This window comes from Charadrius vociferus, unplaced genomic scaffold (genome assembly GCF_000708025.1).
Source record: "Charadrius vociferus isolate BGI_N301 unplaced genomic scaffold, ASM70802v2 scaffold2, whole genome shotgun sequence".
NCBI lineage: Eukaryota > Metazoa > Chordata > Aves > Charadriiformes > Charadriidae > Charadrius > Charadrius vociferus.
The window spans coordinates 4,826,098-4,843,125 of NW_009647595.1; the positions used below are offsets into that span (position 1 = coordinate 4,826,098).

Genomic DNA, 17,028 nt, shown 5'->3' on the forward strand with positions numbered 1-17,028 from the left:
GCTGCCTTCAGCTGCTGTGAGGAGCTCGGGGATTTTTAAGAAGACGTTTTACATTGATTTATTTATTTATTTATTTATTTTTGGAACCTCTCTCTGGGCCCCTGTAGCAGCCCGGCGAGGGGGTGCTTGTTCCTCTACAGGGTTTTGTGGAGCTCCTTGTTTTTTCATTGAGATCTCTCTCTAATTTTTTCCATCGCAAAGGGAGTCTTTACGTTTCTATACGTATATTTTTCATACCTTTTGCTGAAACCCGTTTTGGACAGCGTCTGTCGACAAGAAAGCTTTGGAGGAAGCAACCAGAAACAGTGACCAGTCCTGTCGCGATGTGGACCTTTCTGGGTATCGCCTCCTTCATATATGTGTATAAAAAGTGCGGGGACCTCATGACTTACGCTAATAAGGAGGTGCTACTCTCTGTGTTAGTGTTTTTCTCCCTTGGCTTGCTGCTGTCGTACAGGTACCACTTCAGGGGGCCCAAGCAACAGCAGCAGCAGCGGAAGACCCACCTGGGGGTGCTCTCTGATGTTCTCTCAGCTTTGCCACTTGTTGGCTTCTTCTGGGCAAAACCCACCCCGGGATCTCAACAAGTCGAACAACCCAAATCCAGAAAGGTAGGTTCAATTCAGATGTGGCATGTGGGGTGCAATGTCCTCCTGCTGTTCCCTCTGGCCACTGACTCTGTGCCCTGGTGAGGGAAAGGAGCTAAGAAAAGGTTGGAGAGGGTTTGTCTTTAGATGCTGGATGTCTGATTTGTCATGATTTGCATTAGTTTTGGATGACAAAAGAAATAGTTAAACTTACTTAAGTGATAGATCAGGGGATTTGTAGAGACAATCAAATGTAGATGTTTGAAGAAAGAATTGTAGTAAAGGATTATTATACTAGCAGAAAAACATCTTCAATTGCCAGTCGGACGTAGAGATGAAGGACTGGAGTGTCTCTCCTTTGAGGAAAGGCTGAGAGAGCTGGGACTGTTCAGCCTGGAGAAAAGGCGGCTCAGGAGGGATCTCATCAATGTATATAAATAGCTGAAGGGAGGGTGTAAAGATGATGGAGCCAGGCTCTGTTCAATGGTGCCCGCTGACTGGAGCAGAGGCAACGGGCACAGACCGAAACACGGGAGGTTCCCTCTGAACATCAGGAAACACTTTTTTACACTGAGGGTGACCAAGCACTGGCATAGGCTGCCCAGAGAGGTGGTGGAGTCCCCATCCTTGGAGGTACTCAAAACCCAACTGGACATGGTCCTGGGCAGCCTGCTTTAACTGACCCTGCTTTGGGGGTGGAGGGTGGCCTTTGGACCAGATGACCTCCAGAGGTCTCTTCCAACCTCAGCTATTCTGTGGCTCTATGGTCAGCTGCCTGCTATTTCTGGATAAAACACATTTGTCTAGACAATTGCGGGTAGACTTATTTGAAAATTATTGCTAAATTATTGCTTGTACAATAGCTACAGGATGTGAGCTCAGATAGTCTGTTCTGCTGAGCCCAGTGTGAGACTTGCAGTGAGACAGTGGAGAGAGCTGTAGTTCATGGCTGGAGCTTAGCTGGAGTCCTGCCATCTAACATTACCAACTGGACATGCATATTCAGTGCATCTGTGGGTCAGCACTGTGTTGGCTACTTTCCTGTGTGCTTCTGGGCATTTTCAGCTGGGCACTGACCCCTTGCACAAAAGAACTGGAAGCTATTTTTGGCTGTAAGTCAAAGGTTCTGGATTTTTATTTTGGGTCGAGGTTTTTTTTTCTGGTAAAGCCTGCCTTTACACCAATTTCTTGTATTATCTGAATTCAGATAGTTTTGCACACCCTTGCTGTGTTGTGGGTATAAACACAACATTGCCACTAGAAATCCTGGTGTCAGTGTTGTTCGGGGCATTTGTTTCACTGATGCAGTTGTATTTTTACCACTGTCAGCACTGCAGTGCTGTGGCATTTGTGAAAGAGTGAACTGGACTCTAGCAGCTGGAGAAATGACTTGCAGGTTTGCATTGGAATTGCCCTTACAACTTGTGTATGTATGTGATTAGATGCTATTGGAAAGGTACTGTAACATAGTTTGTCTTCAGGTACCAGCTTATATGTTCATGACATGTAGTTGATTTATGTTAATTCTCGACAGTATTAAGTGTAATCATGGTAATTTTGCCCATATTTTGACTGTCTGAAGAGTTTTCATTTTAGGAATGCTTCTTTATAGCATTTCCCAGGTAGCTGCTTCTGCTGACACTTTTCCATGCTAAGTATTACCATAAGCTGGGGGTTTTTTTTTTGGTAGGTAGGTTCACTTACAGTAAAATTAAACAGAAATCCATTTCCCGGTGAATCTGATAATTTTTTCATTGCAAAGTGCTAAGGCCTTCATGTAGTCATGGCTCACTGGTATGAAGGCATTGTTATGTTACTTTGTAGATCAAGAGTATGGGACAGCCTTGACATACTGCCTTTTATAGGAGTTTGACTTTCAGTCTATCTGAAACTATGTTAGTGGTTTGTCTTTGATCAGCAGGACAGTTTTAAGCAAGCATTTGGATTTTGTTTGGGGGTGTGTGGATTTTTTTTTCTTTTCTCTGCTTGTTGTGTTTTTGTTGCATTGTAGAGTACAACTGGCTTCATTTTGGACAAAACTAAACTGGAAGATGCTATCCAGCTACCAATGTGCTCTCAGGCCCCTGGGTCAAAGTAGAACAAGTCCAAAGTTGTCTCTCTGATGGGACTATGGTACAGATACATTGGCACGTGTGACTTTGTTGGTTTTCTTTCCTAAAGGGTAAAAGAGAAGTAAACTTCTCAGATGTGTATCTGACAGAGACTGCTCCAAATACATCATTACCGCCCCAAAGCTATCCAGAAATCATCATTGTGGGATCAGGCGTCCTTGGTTCTTCCTTGGCCACGGTGCTCTCGAGGGATGGAAGAAAGGTGACTGTGATAGAGAGGGATCTTAAAGAACCTGACAGGATAGTTGGAGAATTGTTGCAACCAGGAGGTTTTAATGCCCTTAGAGACTTGGGTCTTGAAGGTGAGTGCATTTCAAAACGTAAATACATCTATAACACAACAGTTACTACACTAAATTATGTTTTTAGAAAAAGCATGTGTAAAAGAAATACGTTATCTGTGCTTAATATTTGAATTATAATTGCTTGCGTATTTCCAGTCTGCCATTTTGAAAATATTCATCCTTCACCTTGTGTGTTTTGATTAAGAAAATTGGACTTCATGTAAAGAAATACTTTTAATACATAATAAAGCTTTCTTAAAGACTTTTTTAAACTCATCTATTGGCTTATATTTTGCAGACACAGTAGAAGGTATTGATTCACAAGTAGTAAATGGTTACATAATTCATGACACAGACAGCAAGTCAGAGGTTGAAATTCCTTATCCAACATCTGAGGATGGCCGTGTGGCGAGTGGAAGATCTTTTCATCATGGCCAGTTCATCATGGGTCTCCGAAGGGCAGCTATGGCAGAGTCCAAGTGAGTCACCTTGTGAACGTCACAGTTGGGATCTAGAGATTTAGAAGCACTGTTCCCAGCATCCGTGAGATTCCTTAAGCATTTCACTCTGTCCCAACACGGAAGGCTGCAATGAACAAGACTGAGAGAATGTAACAGCTGCAGTTACTCACTCTGACTTCTGTAGACATGTTCATGAGTTGTGTATACATCATGTGTTAGCCTTTGGGACAAGTTAATCTTTTAAACTATGGGAATATGGGCTTTAAATGTTAGGCAAAGTACTGGCCCATCCGTGTGAGAGAACCGTTCAAGGGTAAAGGGTTGATTTTCTTCTACTGTTTCTTGGGTTTGGCATTTTACAAAAGTGACCTCTTCTCGGTGAGCAATGCGTAGAACTTCTTTGGTCAAGAAACAAGTGGCAAATCCGGTATAATTTCTTAGAATCATTTGGTCATCTAGTCCAACCCTCCTGCAATGAGCAGGGACATTTATTTTTTCCACTGATCTTATCTACAATGCCAGAAATCAAGCTTCTTTTACATTTGCATGTTATTCTGCTTTTTCTGATAACAGGTAGTCAAGCAAAGTAACTAGAAAGGAGCATTAAATAGAAGTAGCTTTTCCAACAGTTATTAACTTCTGTTTTTCAGAATCTTGAAGTCGTTTTCTCCTCCTAATGAAACAAAAATTAGTGTTTGATGTTTCCTCTTTAATTAATTGCTTTCTTTTACACAAGAGATGAGAGAAAAAGTTTTATTGAAACAGAATAGCTTCTAGGTGCTGTTTTTCGTGGCGTGTTTTTTGTTTTGTTTTGTCTTTTTTTCTCTCCCCTAAATAATGCTTATAAGGGAAACACACATGTCATTATCATCTTTTTACCTTGCATGTCTTTATTCTGAACTGGAACATTGCTTTCCCCTATCATATCTGTTATATTGTCTGAATTATTAAAATTGGCACTAAAAGGTAGCAGCTCTGTAGAACAGTTAATGAAAACCACGTTTACTAGCTATAAAAGCTAAAGCCGCCTTATTGAGGCTTCAAGTTCAGTGAAATTTGGGTACCAGTTTGTTCAACTTACGGGAAAGCTCCAGTAGCTGTACACAGTCTTTGAAACAGAAACTTACAAAAGCCGATGTTTGTGATTTGAATTCAATTCTTTCCTCTTTTTCCATACTCTCTTTAATGTTTGGTTTGTGTATGTTTGCTTTCCACTTTAATTGTAGCATAGAAAACTGCATGATAAATTAAGGTGCGGGAGAAGTCAACAATTCTTAATAGTGCCATGAGGCTTTGTCTTTCATCTCGTAACTTGTGAAAATGTAGGGGATAATTATTACGGATTAATATGTCCTCTTTGTAAGTACTAGGCAATATGAATTGATTTCAGATGAGTAAAATTAATTTTGCAGAGGAAAGAGGTAGAGGATGATTAGTTCATTATTTTCATAGTGGGTGAGAACCAGAAAAAGAAGGGAGCACTTACTTAGGTAACTGAAATGATGACTATAAAAGAAATTTAAAGCTGATAGGATCTGCAGAACTCTGATTCACCTACTATTAACCTGACATATTGGTGCACTCCCTTGCTGTTGAAGTTTCTGTTAGTGTGCTTACGCATAACCATTCATGTTTTGATACAGCCAACCCTCCTGTTGCCTGGCAAATTAAGGCAGTCATGATCTGCACTGAGATTTCTGTGCTAGCTGACAAGTGGAATAAATATGAATTCAATTGCTCATGTTCCCTCTGAGAGCCTAAAATATCAAACTGTTAGATTTTCATATGGACCTTTAGCTCATTTCCCCAAGTTGCAGAATTCCATCTGGATGTGAAAATACGTGTGAGGGAGAGAGATTCTCTGTTTCGACCTGCTAAGTCTGAACTGCTGGGATCAGGTCTAACAGCTCGGACCCAACAAGGGATATAAGTTTACAGATATTAAATTTGTGAACCCCAGATAGCTCTGGTTGGGAGGTAGAAGTAACGGGTGCTTAGTTCAAACTCCAAACATAAGCATTAGCATAACTTTAAAAACATAAATAGGAAAAAAAAAAAAGTGTATCCCGAATTTCTGAACTGAATAGCTAGATGTCTCTGTCCTAAACAGGTTAGATTATTTTGGACTGCCCTGAGAATTAGGTACCTCACTTCTACGTACTGTAAATGCTAAGTGTTGAAATGCTACTTTGGATCTTGCTCCCGAGTTCTGCTTGGAGTTAGGTCTCACCTGCATTGTCAGCATTTCCCATTGTTTAGCAGAGATGACTCAGTCAGCTGCTTGATTTCTGACCGCTATTAGGTGTCATACTCCTCTCTGCATCTCTCACATGGCGACGGAGCACCTGAAGTACAGCTCAAGATTCTGCTTAGTGATAGCAAGTTTAAGATAAGCGCTACCATTTTAGAATATTCTCAAGTATCAACCCAAATGGTAGTATTGAACTCCAATTAATGACAAACACTTTTGGATATTTAATGTGGCTTCTGAAAGTGGTCAAGAACACATCTTTGTCTGTAAAGTTTAAACAAAGTGTTTGCATAGGCAGAGACAAGATCAACGAAAATCTGGATTTCCTTCTGTGCCTAGTGCCTTGAAATGTTTGCATCATCAATCCACTTCCATTCTGTTCTAACACTTCTATTTTATTTCAGTGCAAAATTCATTGAGGGGACTGTGTTACAGTTGCTTGAGGAAGATGACTGTGTCGTGGGTGTTCAATACAAGGACAAAGAAACTGGAGAGACTAAGGTGAGAGTTTTCTGGTATGATCTTTGTTAAACTATTCATAGAATAGGGCATTTATATATACTTGTGTGTGTATATATATTTTTTTTTTGAAATCTACTAGTGCAGAAATAATGCAGTTATCAACAATGCGAAAGATTTAATAAAGGGAGATTACTTTCTAGTGGATACAGTCCCAGCATATGGGAATTCTTGTTATAACTTCTTGGGCATCTTCTTTCATTGTCTCTGGAGAATTCAGTTCATTATTTATTTCAATATTTATGTCTGGATTTTAAAACCTTTTGAGAATTGCCAGTGAAAAAAACAATATATTGAGATTTGTGCTTTGCCTGTGTATAATGGTCTACATTTCCACTTATGCTTCCACCATTGACTGAGGCGTCTGAAAGTAAGAAGATAGGTGCCTATTCATAGCGCTGTCTAGTTATTTCTTGGCTCACAGAGAGAGAGTTCTGGCCTATTTTAGTTGCATCACTGATTTGATTAATGTTCTTTGCCTCAAATGACACTAAAGTGTTGGGTAAATGCAATGAAACTGCACAAACTTACAATAAAAAGTTTAGTAGAGACCAATGTAGGTAGTATCTGTGTGCCAAAGTTCTGGATATACTGCCTATTCTCTAGAAAAGCCAAACTTGAAATCTCTACCTTTGTTGGCTTTAAAATTGCTTTGCTGCCTAAAGTTACGTAGCCAGTGCGTTCAGATGTGCTCTGACAGGGAAGATGGGAATCTCCTGTCTGCGCCCTTCTGCCCTCCATACAAGATTGAGAAAGTTCCTGAGTAGTTGGAAGATCCTGCTCTGAGCATTACTAACAACATCTCTCACCTTTAGGTCATTTAGGAATGGAAATGGTGGTATAAAACCACATGTAAGAGAGGCTTTTAAAAGTACTTGCCCAAGATGTAGGAGAGCTGGTTTTAGATCCTCCTCAGGCTAATGGCATTTCAGCCCAGCTGATGGCAGAGTGCTGTAAGTTGGAAGCTTCAAGAGAGTTGAGTGGAAACAACATCCTTGACCCCTCAGCTGGAGGTAGTGGGAATTCCAAGTCCTGTTCCTTTGTCTGTCTTTAATGTCATATAAAGTGAATAAAACAACATTAGGGAATTCACTCTAGTGCAATAAGCCATTAGAATCACACACGGGTACTGGAAAGATAGGATGTTTGGCGGGGGGGGAGGCTTTGGGGGAGGGGTGTTGTTTGTTTGTGTTTGTTTGTTTGTTTTTTTCCCCAAATCCAATTGTCTTAATCATCCAGCAATATAGAAGGCGGCATTTTTTGTTTGGGTTTTTTTTTTTGTTGTTGTGGTTTTTTTGGGGGGGGAGTGTGTATTTTGCTTTGAGACTTGTTTTTAAGCTTTACACATTTATGGATGATGTTGCAGTGCTAAGTATGACTTATATGACCAGCAATAATGTGAGCACTGTTTTAGCCTACATCTTTCCTGATAGCATGGATTTTGTCCTTAAGGCTTTGAATTTCCTATCTGTGTAAGAGGATAAGCAAATTCATGTTCTGCTTTGAATGCTGAAGTTCTGTGGCTGGAAAGAGCTGTATTATCTGCTGGCCCAGATCTCCTTTGATTGTAGAAAACTAGTGTAAGAAATTTCTGCTAAACATTTCTTCTGTGTTTCCCTACTTGTGACTTTTTACAGCTGGGAAACGACTTAAGAAAACAAAATAAAAAACAAAAGCAGAGTCTGTTTGCCTTCCTTAGTCTGCTTTCATAAGGAGAGGAGGCTGATCTTGCGTTTTGTGTCTTGCGTTTTTCTATTCTCCCCGTCCCCATTGTCTACATTACCTTTGAGATTTTTATTCTCTTAAATGAGGTTGAAATTAGCCAGTATGCTAAAAGTAAAGTTATAAAATTTATCAAAACCAGGCAACTGAATAGAGGAAAGGTCTTAGTATGTTGACTGGAAAAAATGTAGCATGAATTAGACACCAGGGAACCCATATGGGCAGATCACCTTGGTCTAATTGCAGGAATAATTAGAGCTTGCAATCGTCTGAGACAGGAATCCATAGGAAAGAGGTTTCGTTAGCTCTGTTGTCTCTTGAACTGTTTCTGAGCTCACTTCTATAAGCTCAGAGACTAGAAACGTATATTATTTTACTCAGCTCTATGCTCATCTGATTTTGTCTGACTTCCTGTCGATGTAAGGATCATGTATCATAAGTGACTGAGTCCCATTCCTATGCAGGAGAGAACTGTTTGTAGAGGAACCCGTTCCAGCTGAGGATTTACTATTCACTTACTGCCTCACCACATGCTTCCATCCAATAGTAAAATATTTTCTGGTCGCGCTCACTAGATGCCAATCCAATCTGATCCAAACTGGATCACCAGATCCAATAGTAAAATATTTTCTGGTCGCACTAATGAAACACAGCAGGCTTTTTTGCCTTGTTACTTACAACCTGAAAATTTAAAAGGAAAACCATTTTTTCTGCTCATGCCAAACATATGAGATTATTGAAGGCCAAGGACTAATGCTCAGTATAAATCTATAGTCATTTGCAGTTAAATCACTGAATATACTGACAATGAGAAAGCTGTAGGTAGAAGGAAGCCTCTGCCTCTAAATGCTTTCTAGTATAATAATGTTGTTATGTTACCATAACGATAAAATGCTTAAAAATATATTTTAAAGATCAGAATAATTTGCTTTTGTTAGAGCACAATGCACATGTTAAACGCTAGGAATTTGTGCATACATTCAGGTGGAACCCAGTTTACTCAGGTTATATTTTGTATTTTGCCTATATATGCTGTTTGTGCTTATAGTTCCTAAGTATACTAGGAACTGCTCAGAGTTCACTGCTTGACCTTTTAAAGAAGGTCTTGGTACTCTTACTGCATTTCAGTTTGTTACAGTTTGTTTGTGTTTAGTTGCTTATGCACGGTTCTTTCATTTAAAATGTCTTTGTTTCCCTTTTTTCTCCTGAAGAGCAGGCTGAAGGGAGCAAGTATTCTACTTTCTTGTCTTTGTTTTATCTGAGTTCCTACTCAGTGACCATAACTACGTTATCTGAATGCATGTCTGAAAAAGCTGGAGAGTATTGTTAGGCTAATTCTTAGAGGAAATAGAGTTAAATCAAGATGAGGAAAGCAAAAAGCAAAAAAAAAAAAAAATTTCAAGTATTTCTTATTAGGTATATTAGAAATTTGGTTTGTGATCCTCTCATTATTTTGTAGAACAGCTAATGTGCAATTGAAAATGAGGGCTTGGGAGTTGTTTCCTACTGTTCTGAAATAAAATTGAAAATGTCGTATCTCTTTTTTCCCTTTTTTTTTTTTTGTTTTCTTTTTTCCATGCTGCAGGAACTTCATGCACCACTTACTGTTGTAGCTGATGGACTTTTCTCCAAGTTTAGAAAAAACTTGGTCTTCAACAAAGTTACTGTTTCATCCCATTTTGTTGGCTGCATTTTGAAGGTAACTTTTATGTATAGTACCATATAAGCCAGTATGCTACTGTGTCTTACTGCTTCACTGATTTCACTGATTATGTTGTAGTTCATTACCTTTGTGCATATGCTTTGGTATGTTGGCTGTTTGTGATCTACACTGAGAAATGAGAAGTACTTTGCAGGGTTTGATGTCTTAGCGAGGCCTTGCAGCATCTAAATGTTCTTGGAAGGATCACTGCAAGGTGATACCAAAACCTACTGTATTTAATATGTAAGATTTGTAAATTGCTTTTACTTTAAAAGGAGCTTGAGTATCTGTGCTGGCATGGGACCAACGGGCAACAATCAGTATTTCTTAGCGCATCTTTTGTTCATTAAGCTGGTGTTATCAACAGAATCATTCTGCAATTATTAATGATAGATAAGTACTCATATAGCTGTTGAGTTATTCACACCCTTCACAGCTGCTTACTTGGGCAATCCTTGGGAGGCCAACCCTGACTATATACTCAGGAGAAGCAGGTAGTAGCGATATTCCAGGGACTTCTAGTTGGTGTTTGGAGAGTGCCTCAGGTGTTAGTGTAATCCTGCATGCTGTGTTCTCTGTCTCGTACAGCAGCCACCACCCTCTTGGTGGTGTCACACAAGCTGTTGCTACTGTGGGCTGGTGGCCTTGTACTGATTCAGCAGACTCTTGGTGTCCTAAGTTTATTAGCTCTTCTGGTCTCCAGGGCTTATCAGTCCTTGCAAAACTTTCACGTGCTATCTTCTCAATATGTATTTTTTTTTTCTCTTTGCTTACTGTTTGGTGGGGTTTTGTTTTGTTTTCCGTCCAAATGTATAGGTACCTATAGAACCTGTTCATATGAACTCATATAGAAGAGGCTTTTATAGCCTGTGGGAGAGAAATGTTCAGAAGTCTGTGGAAGGACATTTATGCAAGAAAGACTTCTCAAACATAACTGTTAATAGAGGGCACACAAGTTTACTTAGAGAATACGTCTGTATGACAGATTCAAGCATTTCTTCTGGGTTTTTTTAAGCAACTATTGACATTTTGTTCCAAGGACTGTCTTGAATTCTAATATTGAATGTTTTCCAACAGAATCAATTAGAACTATGCTTTTAAATATTTATCCAGCTGTTAGATTGGTTTCTGTGTCCCTTTGAGGAGTGCTTGGAAATTTTGGCCTAAGTTTTTAACTTCTAAATTACTGATGCATACACTATCCCAGCTCTAGAGTAGCTCGATTTGTTATGTCAGATTCGCATATTTGGTACAGTTAAAGATCAGACTTTCAACTCTTAAAACACTTTTACGTAACCGTGAGGCAGATGTAAAAAACCCTTTTGTTACAAGTTAGATTTCTGCTCTTAAGAATAGAATACAGTGTTAATCTTAGCATATAGTTCAACAAGGGAGGGTTTAAAAAATGGATTTAGGATTCAACACAGCTAGTTTAAACTGACCACTGGACTCACTGGACCAGTTCATAGAACATAGTTTTGGGGTTTTAGGAATAAAAAGTTTCAGCATCTCATATAAGGTAGTGCTATGTGTGCTATTATATGTGTGCTATATAAGATAAAGCACTACTCTCTGGATTAGAGGTAGAAACCATTGTAAAGTTAGAACCAAATTTGTTATATTATTTCCCTGGATATAGGTGCTTTGACTGGTTTGTGCTAAGATATTGGTAGCTAAGATGATGATGCTTGTTTTTTCGCCATACTTATGGCACTTGTTCAGGGAGCGGAAATCTTGAGTTTTAGATGATCCTAGCAGCTGTGGGTCAAACCACCTATTGTTATACTCCAGAAGAATACCCAAACCGTGCTTCTGCCTGAAGGTGGAGTACCTTGTAACCAGGTACATCTATACCTGCAGGACCTATAAACTTTAAGAGAGAAAATGAGAATCTAGATTGGTAGCTGGATGGGTGGAGAACCCAGGTAGGAATGCTGGCTGGGTCTTGCCCTCTGCAGCTGCTGCAATAACCATTGGATTAACAGCAAAAACAATTAAGCAGAAGGAACCAAAACTACAGAACTTTCACTAGACTGGGAACACTGACTTGGAGGAACTCGAGCAGTTCTTGGGTCCCTGCCTCTATAGCTATCACTGCCCTGGTGCCTCCTGTTTCTCTACTTTTGGAAACTTGTTTAAGACCTAGTTAGATAGGATCCTGTGATTCTTCCTCAGTTGATATCTCCGTATAGTTGTATACAGACTAGTGTATTTCTTTCCCTCATGCCACTTTCTTTGTGAAAAGAAAACAAAATGGTCTTATTGAAAACAACTACATCGATTACATTACAGGTTTTCAAGGGCATGTATTAAATATTAGTGAGGTATTCAAATGAAATTTATGACTCTAACATATATTCTAGTAAATATTAAAATGTATTACCAAAAGACTTGTAACTACACTGAACTTAGAGAAAACTAACACAAACTTAATGTGACCTTGTAACTACACTGAACTTTCTTTTGAAAACACTTCTCTTCTTTATTTAAAGAGAAAACTAACACAAACTTAATGTGATATGGGATTTCGTTTCAAAGTATTTCGGAAAATGATTTTGTATATCTGAAGTTTTAATATTCTTTCATTAATCAATCTTAAACTTTCTCCCCCTTCTTGTATTTTTAAGGATGCGCCACAGTTTAAAGCTAATTATGCTGAACTTGTTTTAGCTAAAACTAGTCCAGTGCTAATCTATCAGATTTCTTCAACTGAGACTCGGGTCCTTGTTGATATTCGAGGGGAAATGCCAAAAAATTTAAAAGAATACATGATTGAGAACATTCATCCACAACTACCTGGTAAGCCTAGAAAGATTTCCATCCATAATTGTCACAATTAAATGTACCAAAAAAAGCACCTTTCACTGAATCCGTTGAACTGTGTGGGTTTTTTCCATGTGAGCAGTTACTGTTTCAGTAACCATTCGCTCTTCTGCAATTCTATACCAAATAGCAGTTTGTTCAGCTAACATCTCTGAGGTTAGAAATTCTCTATATTATATCTCTAAGAAGAGGTTAAAATAGGTTATGTGCAAATTATTGTAGACTCTAAGTAGCGTAACTAAGATATTTGGTTATTGCAGATCACTTAAAGGAACCATTCTTAATGGCGGTTCAGAATGATCGTTTGAGGACTATGCCAGCCAGCTTCTTGCCTCCTTCAGCTGTTAACAAAAAAGGTGTGTATTATGAAATAAAAGGAGGGAAAAAGGCATTATAAACTTCTGGGACTTATGGCTTTGTTGTCATAGATATAAGTCTGTTGTTCAATAAAACTGTCTCATAATTCTTCTATGAAAAATAATATTTTGAAGATGTGCACCTTGGGCATAGTTTAAGTGGAATGTTTATATTGACACCAGACTTCAAATCAGTGCCTGCTTTATTTTTGCGTTTAAATCACTCAGTTGCTCAAGCTCATACAAGTGTGGTCTTTTTAAGGGAAACTTGATTAAAAAAGGAAAGAAATTACCTTGAAAAGTGTGTGTGTGTTTGTGTTCTTCGCCACACATACATGCATAGCTATAGGGAAAAAAAGATTTTGACCTTGGTCATTTTAAAGCCTTTTTAATTTCAAGACATCCTTTTTTTTTTTTTTTCCTTTTTTCTTTTTTAATTTCTAGCTGTTATTCATCTTATTTTCTGGTGGGAATGAATTCTCAGTAAGTTTGATTTTTTTAAAAAATTGAGGGTTTGAGTTCTAAGATTATGTAATGGTCATGCAGCATCCCATTAATTTTTCTCTTTTACTTAGGTGTTCTTCTTTTAGGAGATGCATATAATATAAGACACCCTCTAACTGGTGGAGGAATGAGTGTTATTTTAAATGATATTAAAATATGGAGACGTTTGCTCCAGGATATTCCAGACCTTTATGAAGATTCTGACGTTCTTAAGGTAAGGCTTTATTCTGGCCTTATTTTAAGCAGCTTTTGCTGCAATTTAGTGAAACACTTAATTTTGGGGCAACTTAGGGACATGTAAGTTATTAGTGAGGCACAGCAGTTTTCAAAGCTTCGGATAGATAAATCATATATTAGGCATTCACCAATAAGTGGAGCTGTGATTTGTGAGTGCTATGGCTGTGTGGCGAAAGCCAGATTCAAAACTGTGCTTAGTGACCTGTCTTGTTTTGCTCAAGGAGACTGGTATGCTGTGTCTAGTCAGCATGCTTTGCCAGTATAATCTGATATTCCCGTATTAGTAGTGTATTTGTAATGTAGATTGCTTTTAAATGGAATGGGTTTGAACCATTACACTGGTGTGAGTGGTACTTAGAGAATATTGAGCATGTGTACTGAGTTTTTCAAGACGCATCTCAGTGCTCCACTAGCCTCTTGGCTGCTGCATTAATCTCGGAGTAGTAAATTAGAAGACATCTTTCTTTCCCAGGAATCGGTACCATCAGTGTTATGCTGGGTTTACTGTCTCAGTGAGATTTACACCCAAAATTCTGATCAGTAGATAAGATTTCTCATTTCGTTTTTTTTTTTTTTCTCTTTTACTGCTTTTAATCAGATTAAGCATATTGACTTGGGTACATGACAGCTAGCATAATTACAGACTACAAGTAAATGATTCAGAAAGTGTATTTGAAAAGTGAGAAGCACTTAGAGAGACCCTGAACGTTAGGATAACACAGGACTTACCTGGCCAAATGCAGATACTTACATCTCAGCTAATCACCTCAGACTTTCAGTGATTTCCTACTTAATTCTCAGTCAACAGAGAGGATTAGGTGACTGTTATCCTTCAAGTTTCTGACCTACACCAGTCACCTACTCTAGGTTGAGATGAAGCACACCCGGGAACTACCTTTTCTTTTTCTATATTTAGTGTAAGAGGAGCCTGGAGAAACCAGAACTGGTTTGACAAGTTTCCGAAGTTCCTTAATGACCTGGTTTAGAACCCATCTAGTCTGTCGCTAAATCCACTCTGTATTTTCACAGGAGCATGACTCTTACCACCTCTTTGCAATCTTTTGAATGCTCTTCTCTTCTGTACTTACTGACAGAAATACTTCTTTTTTCTTTTTAGGCAAAAAAAACCTTTTACTGGTCAAGAAAAAAATCTCATTCTTTTGTAGTAAATGTTCTTGCCCAGGCACTTTATGAACTCTTTGCTGGCACAGATGGTAAATATGTTTTAAAGATAACTTCTGACTAATTACAGCTTGGTAAATAAATATGCCTGGGGAGGGGATGTGTATGTGTATGAGCATATATCCATGTGTTTGTGTGTATATATATGTGTATGTATATATGTGTATTGATATATATGAAAAATATATAAGTCAAAGGATTTTAATGAGTTAGCTTGTGTTCTCTACCTAGTTGTTTAGTTCTAGCGTTATGTAAGCTGAGTTTTAGCAATGTGAAGGAAAGTCTGAAGTTAGTATTTAAAAAAACAGACAAAAGCGGCACCAGCAAAGAAAAACAGGAAACACTTATTCTGGTGTCGGTTAGCATTAAAGAATATGTAGGTATTTGTAAGACTATATTTTACGTAACTTAAACTAGCTCAAAATCCAGCTGAATTTAACAGAACAACAGCTATCAAAGTCCTGGATTTAATATCACTGTTGCTTATACTGAAAAAGATTTTGGTATGTGTTGAATATATTTGTTGAGTGATTTTGATTCATTTTGTAGATTCCTTGCATCAGCTAAAGAAAGCCTGTTTCCATTACTTCAGACTTGGTGGAGAATGTGTCTCGGGTCCTGTTGGACTGCTATCTGTGTAAGTTCAGTGTGCTGGTAATAGTTAATGTGAGCTGAGTCAAGTGTTGTGAGCCTCTGTGAGGATCTGCTTTGCTCTCTGCACAGGGAGAAAGGTCCACAAGAGCCTGTGTTTTTAGGATTATACTAAAGGTTGGAGCGTTATTAGAAGCTATGTCTTTAAATGCTGAGTCTTTTTTTTTTTCTTCTTCTTTTTTCTTTGTAAAAAGCGCCACTAACAGCTGGAGAGAAGTTAATGTAGGTGGCATGGGAGTTTGAATGAGGTAGAAGGGTCTGGACTAGCAGAGGAGCTGGTGGGGACATTTCATGCTTGACAAGTTGAGAATAGTGAAGGATGAGGTCTCCCATAAAAGAACACAAGGAACGGGGAAATCGGTAACTATCAAGGTATTTTGAATGGCCCCCCAGAAACTAGACAATGCACAATAAATCATACTACTTCAAACATGTGAGAATGTGTCCTTTTATATTTCTCCCTTTTTGGAATGAGAGCTAAAACTGATAGAGCCTGTTGAGAATAATCCCCTCGGGGTTGATAAAGGCAGACACAGACTACTGGAAATGAAGAGAAAGCAGCAGTGTGTGATTGCTCTACTGTAGAAAGGAATACGGGGTGTGTAGCAGCTCCAAGACAACCAAGTTCATATTTTTTAGTTGAGATGGCAAGACTGGAGCTGCCTAAATCGGAAGACACTGTGTAATCTTGAGTGGAGATGTCTATTCGTAAAATGAAAATTTGTCAGGGCTTTCTGATTCTATTTATTTACATGTTTTATCTATTTATTTTCAATACAGGTTATCTCCTAAACCAACGGTACTGATTGGCCACTTCTTTGCTGTGGCATTATATGCTGTTTATTTTTGCTTTAAGTCAGAGTCCTGGATCACCATGCCTCGAGCCTTTTTCAATAGTGGATCTATCCTTTACCGGAGTTGTTCTATAATATTTCCACTTATTTACTCTGAAATGAAGTGTTTAGTCTATTAAAATCCACACGGAAATAACTGGAGGAAGAAAACATGAAAATCACGATGCCTTCAAAATCTTTGGACATGTACTATTTAATATTGTATTGTTTTCTTCTCTTCAAAATGCAATTCCTTGATAAGGATTTGACTTAATTTTGGGTTTGTGCTTATATACATATATATTATATGTAAATATTCTTTTCTTTGCAATTAAAGTTCAAAAAGGAGTTAGCTGTTTACAAGGACCATAATTAAGTGTTGACATGTGGTAGATAATTGCCAGTTTTGTCAGAATTTCATTCCTTGCTTTATCCATTGCTGAGTGCACCACTAATATTAATAAACTGAAAAGTGAAAACTGTAAACCATATGCTGCTATTATGCTTCAAGTTTTTTTTCTGTTCAGTAGATCCATAGACTGTTTCTATGGAAATAAGGGGATGGTGGATAAGGGGAGAGCAACAGATGTCATCTACCTGGACTTGTGCAAAGCATTTGACACTGACCGCATGACATGCTGGTCTCTAAATTGGAGAGACATGGACTTGACCGATGGACTACTTGGTGGATAAGGAACTGGCTGGACGGTTGCACTCAAAGAGTTGCAGTCAACAGCTCGATGTCCAAGTGGTGAGCAGTGAAGAGTGGTGTTCCCCAGGGGTT

General features: G+C 38.5%; 1 protein-coding gene across 1 annotated transcript; it reads left to right on the top strand.

The window, feature by feature from the left end:
• The first annotated feature begins 323 nt into the window (after positions 1 to 323).
• Positions 324 to 16,733, top strand: SQLE (squalene epoxidase). The gene is made up of 11 exons (XM_009881009.1): positions 324 to 611; positions 2,769 to 3,021; positions 3,302 to 3,482; positions 6,120 to 6,216; positions 9,542 to 9,655; positions 12,286 to 12,457; positions 12,742 to 12,837; positions 13,413 to 13,555; positions 14,696 to 14,792; positions 15,310 to 15,397; positions 16,192 to 16,733. Exons 1-11 carry the CDS (start codon positions 324 to 326, stop codon positions 16,382 to 16,384), a joined length of 1,722 nt encoding a protein of 573 aa, XP_009879311.1. The 3' UTR covers positions 16,385 to 16,733.
• Positions 16,734 to 17,028: the final 295 nt, after the last annotated feature.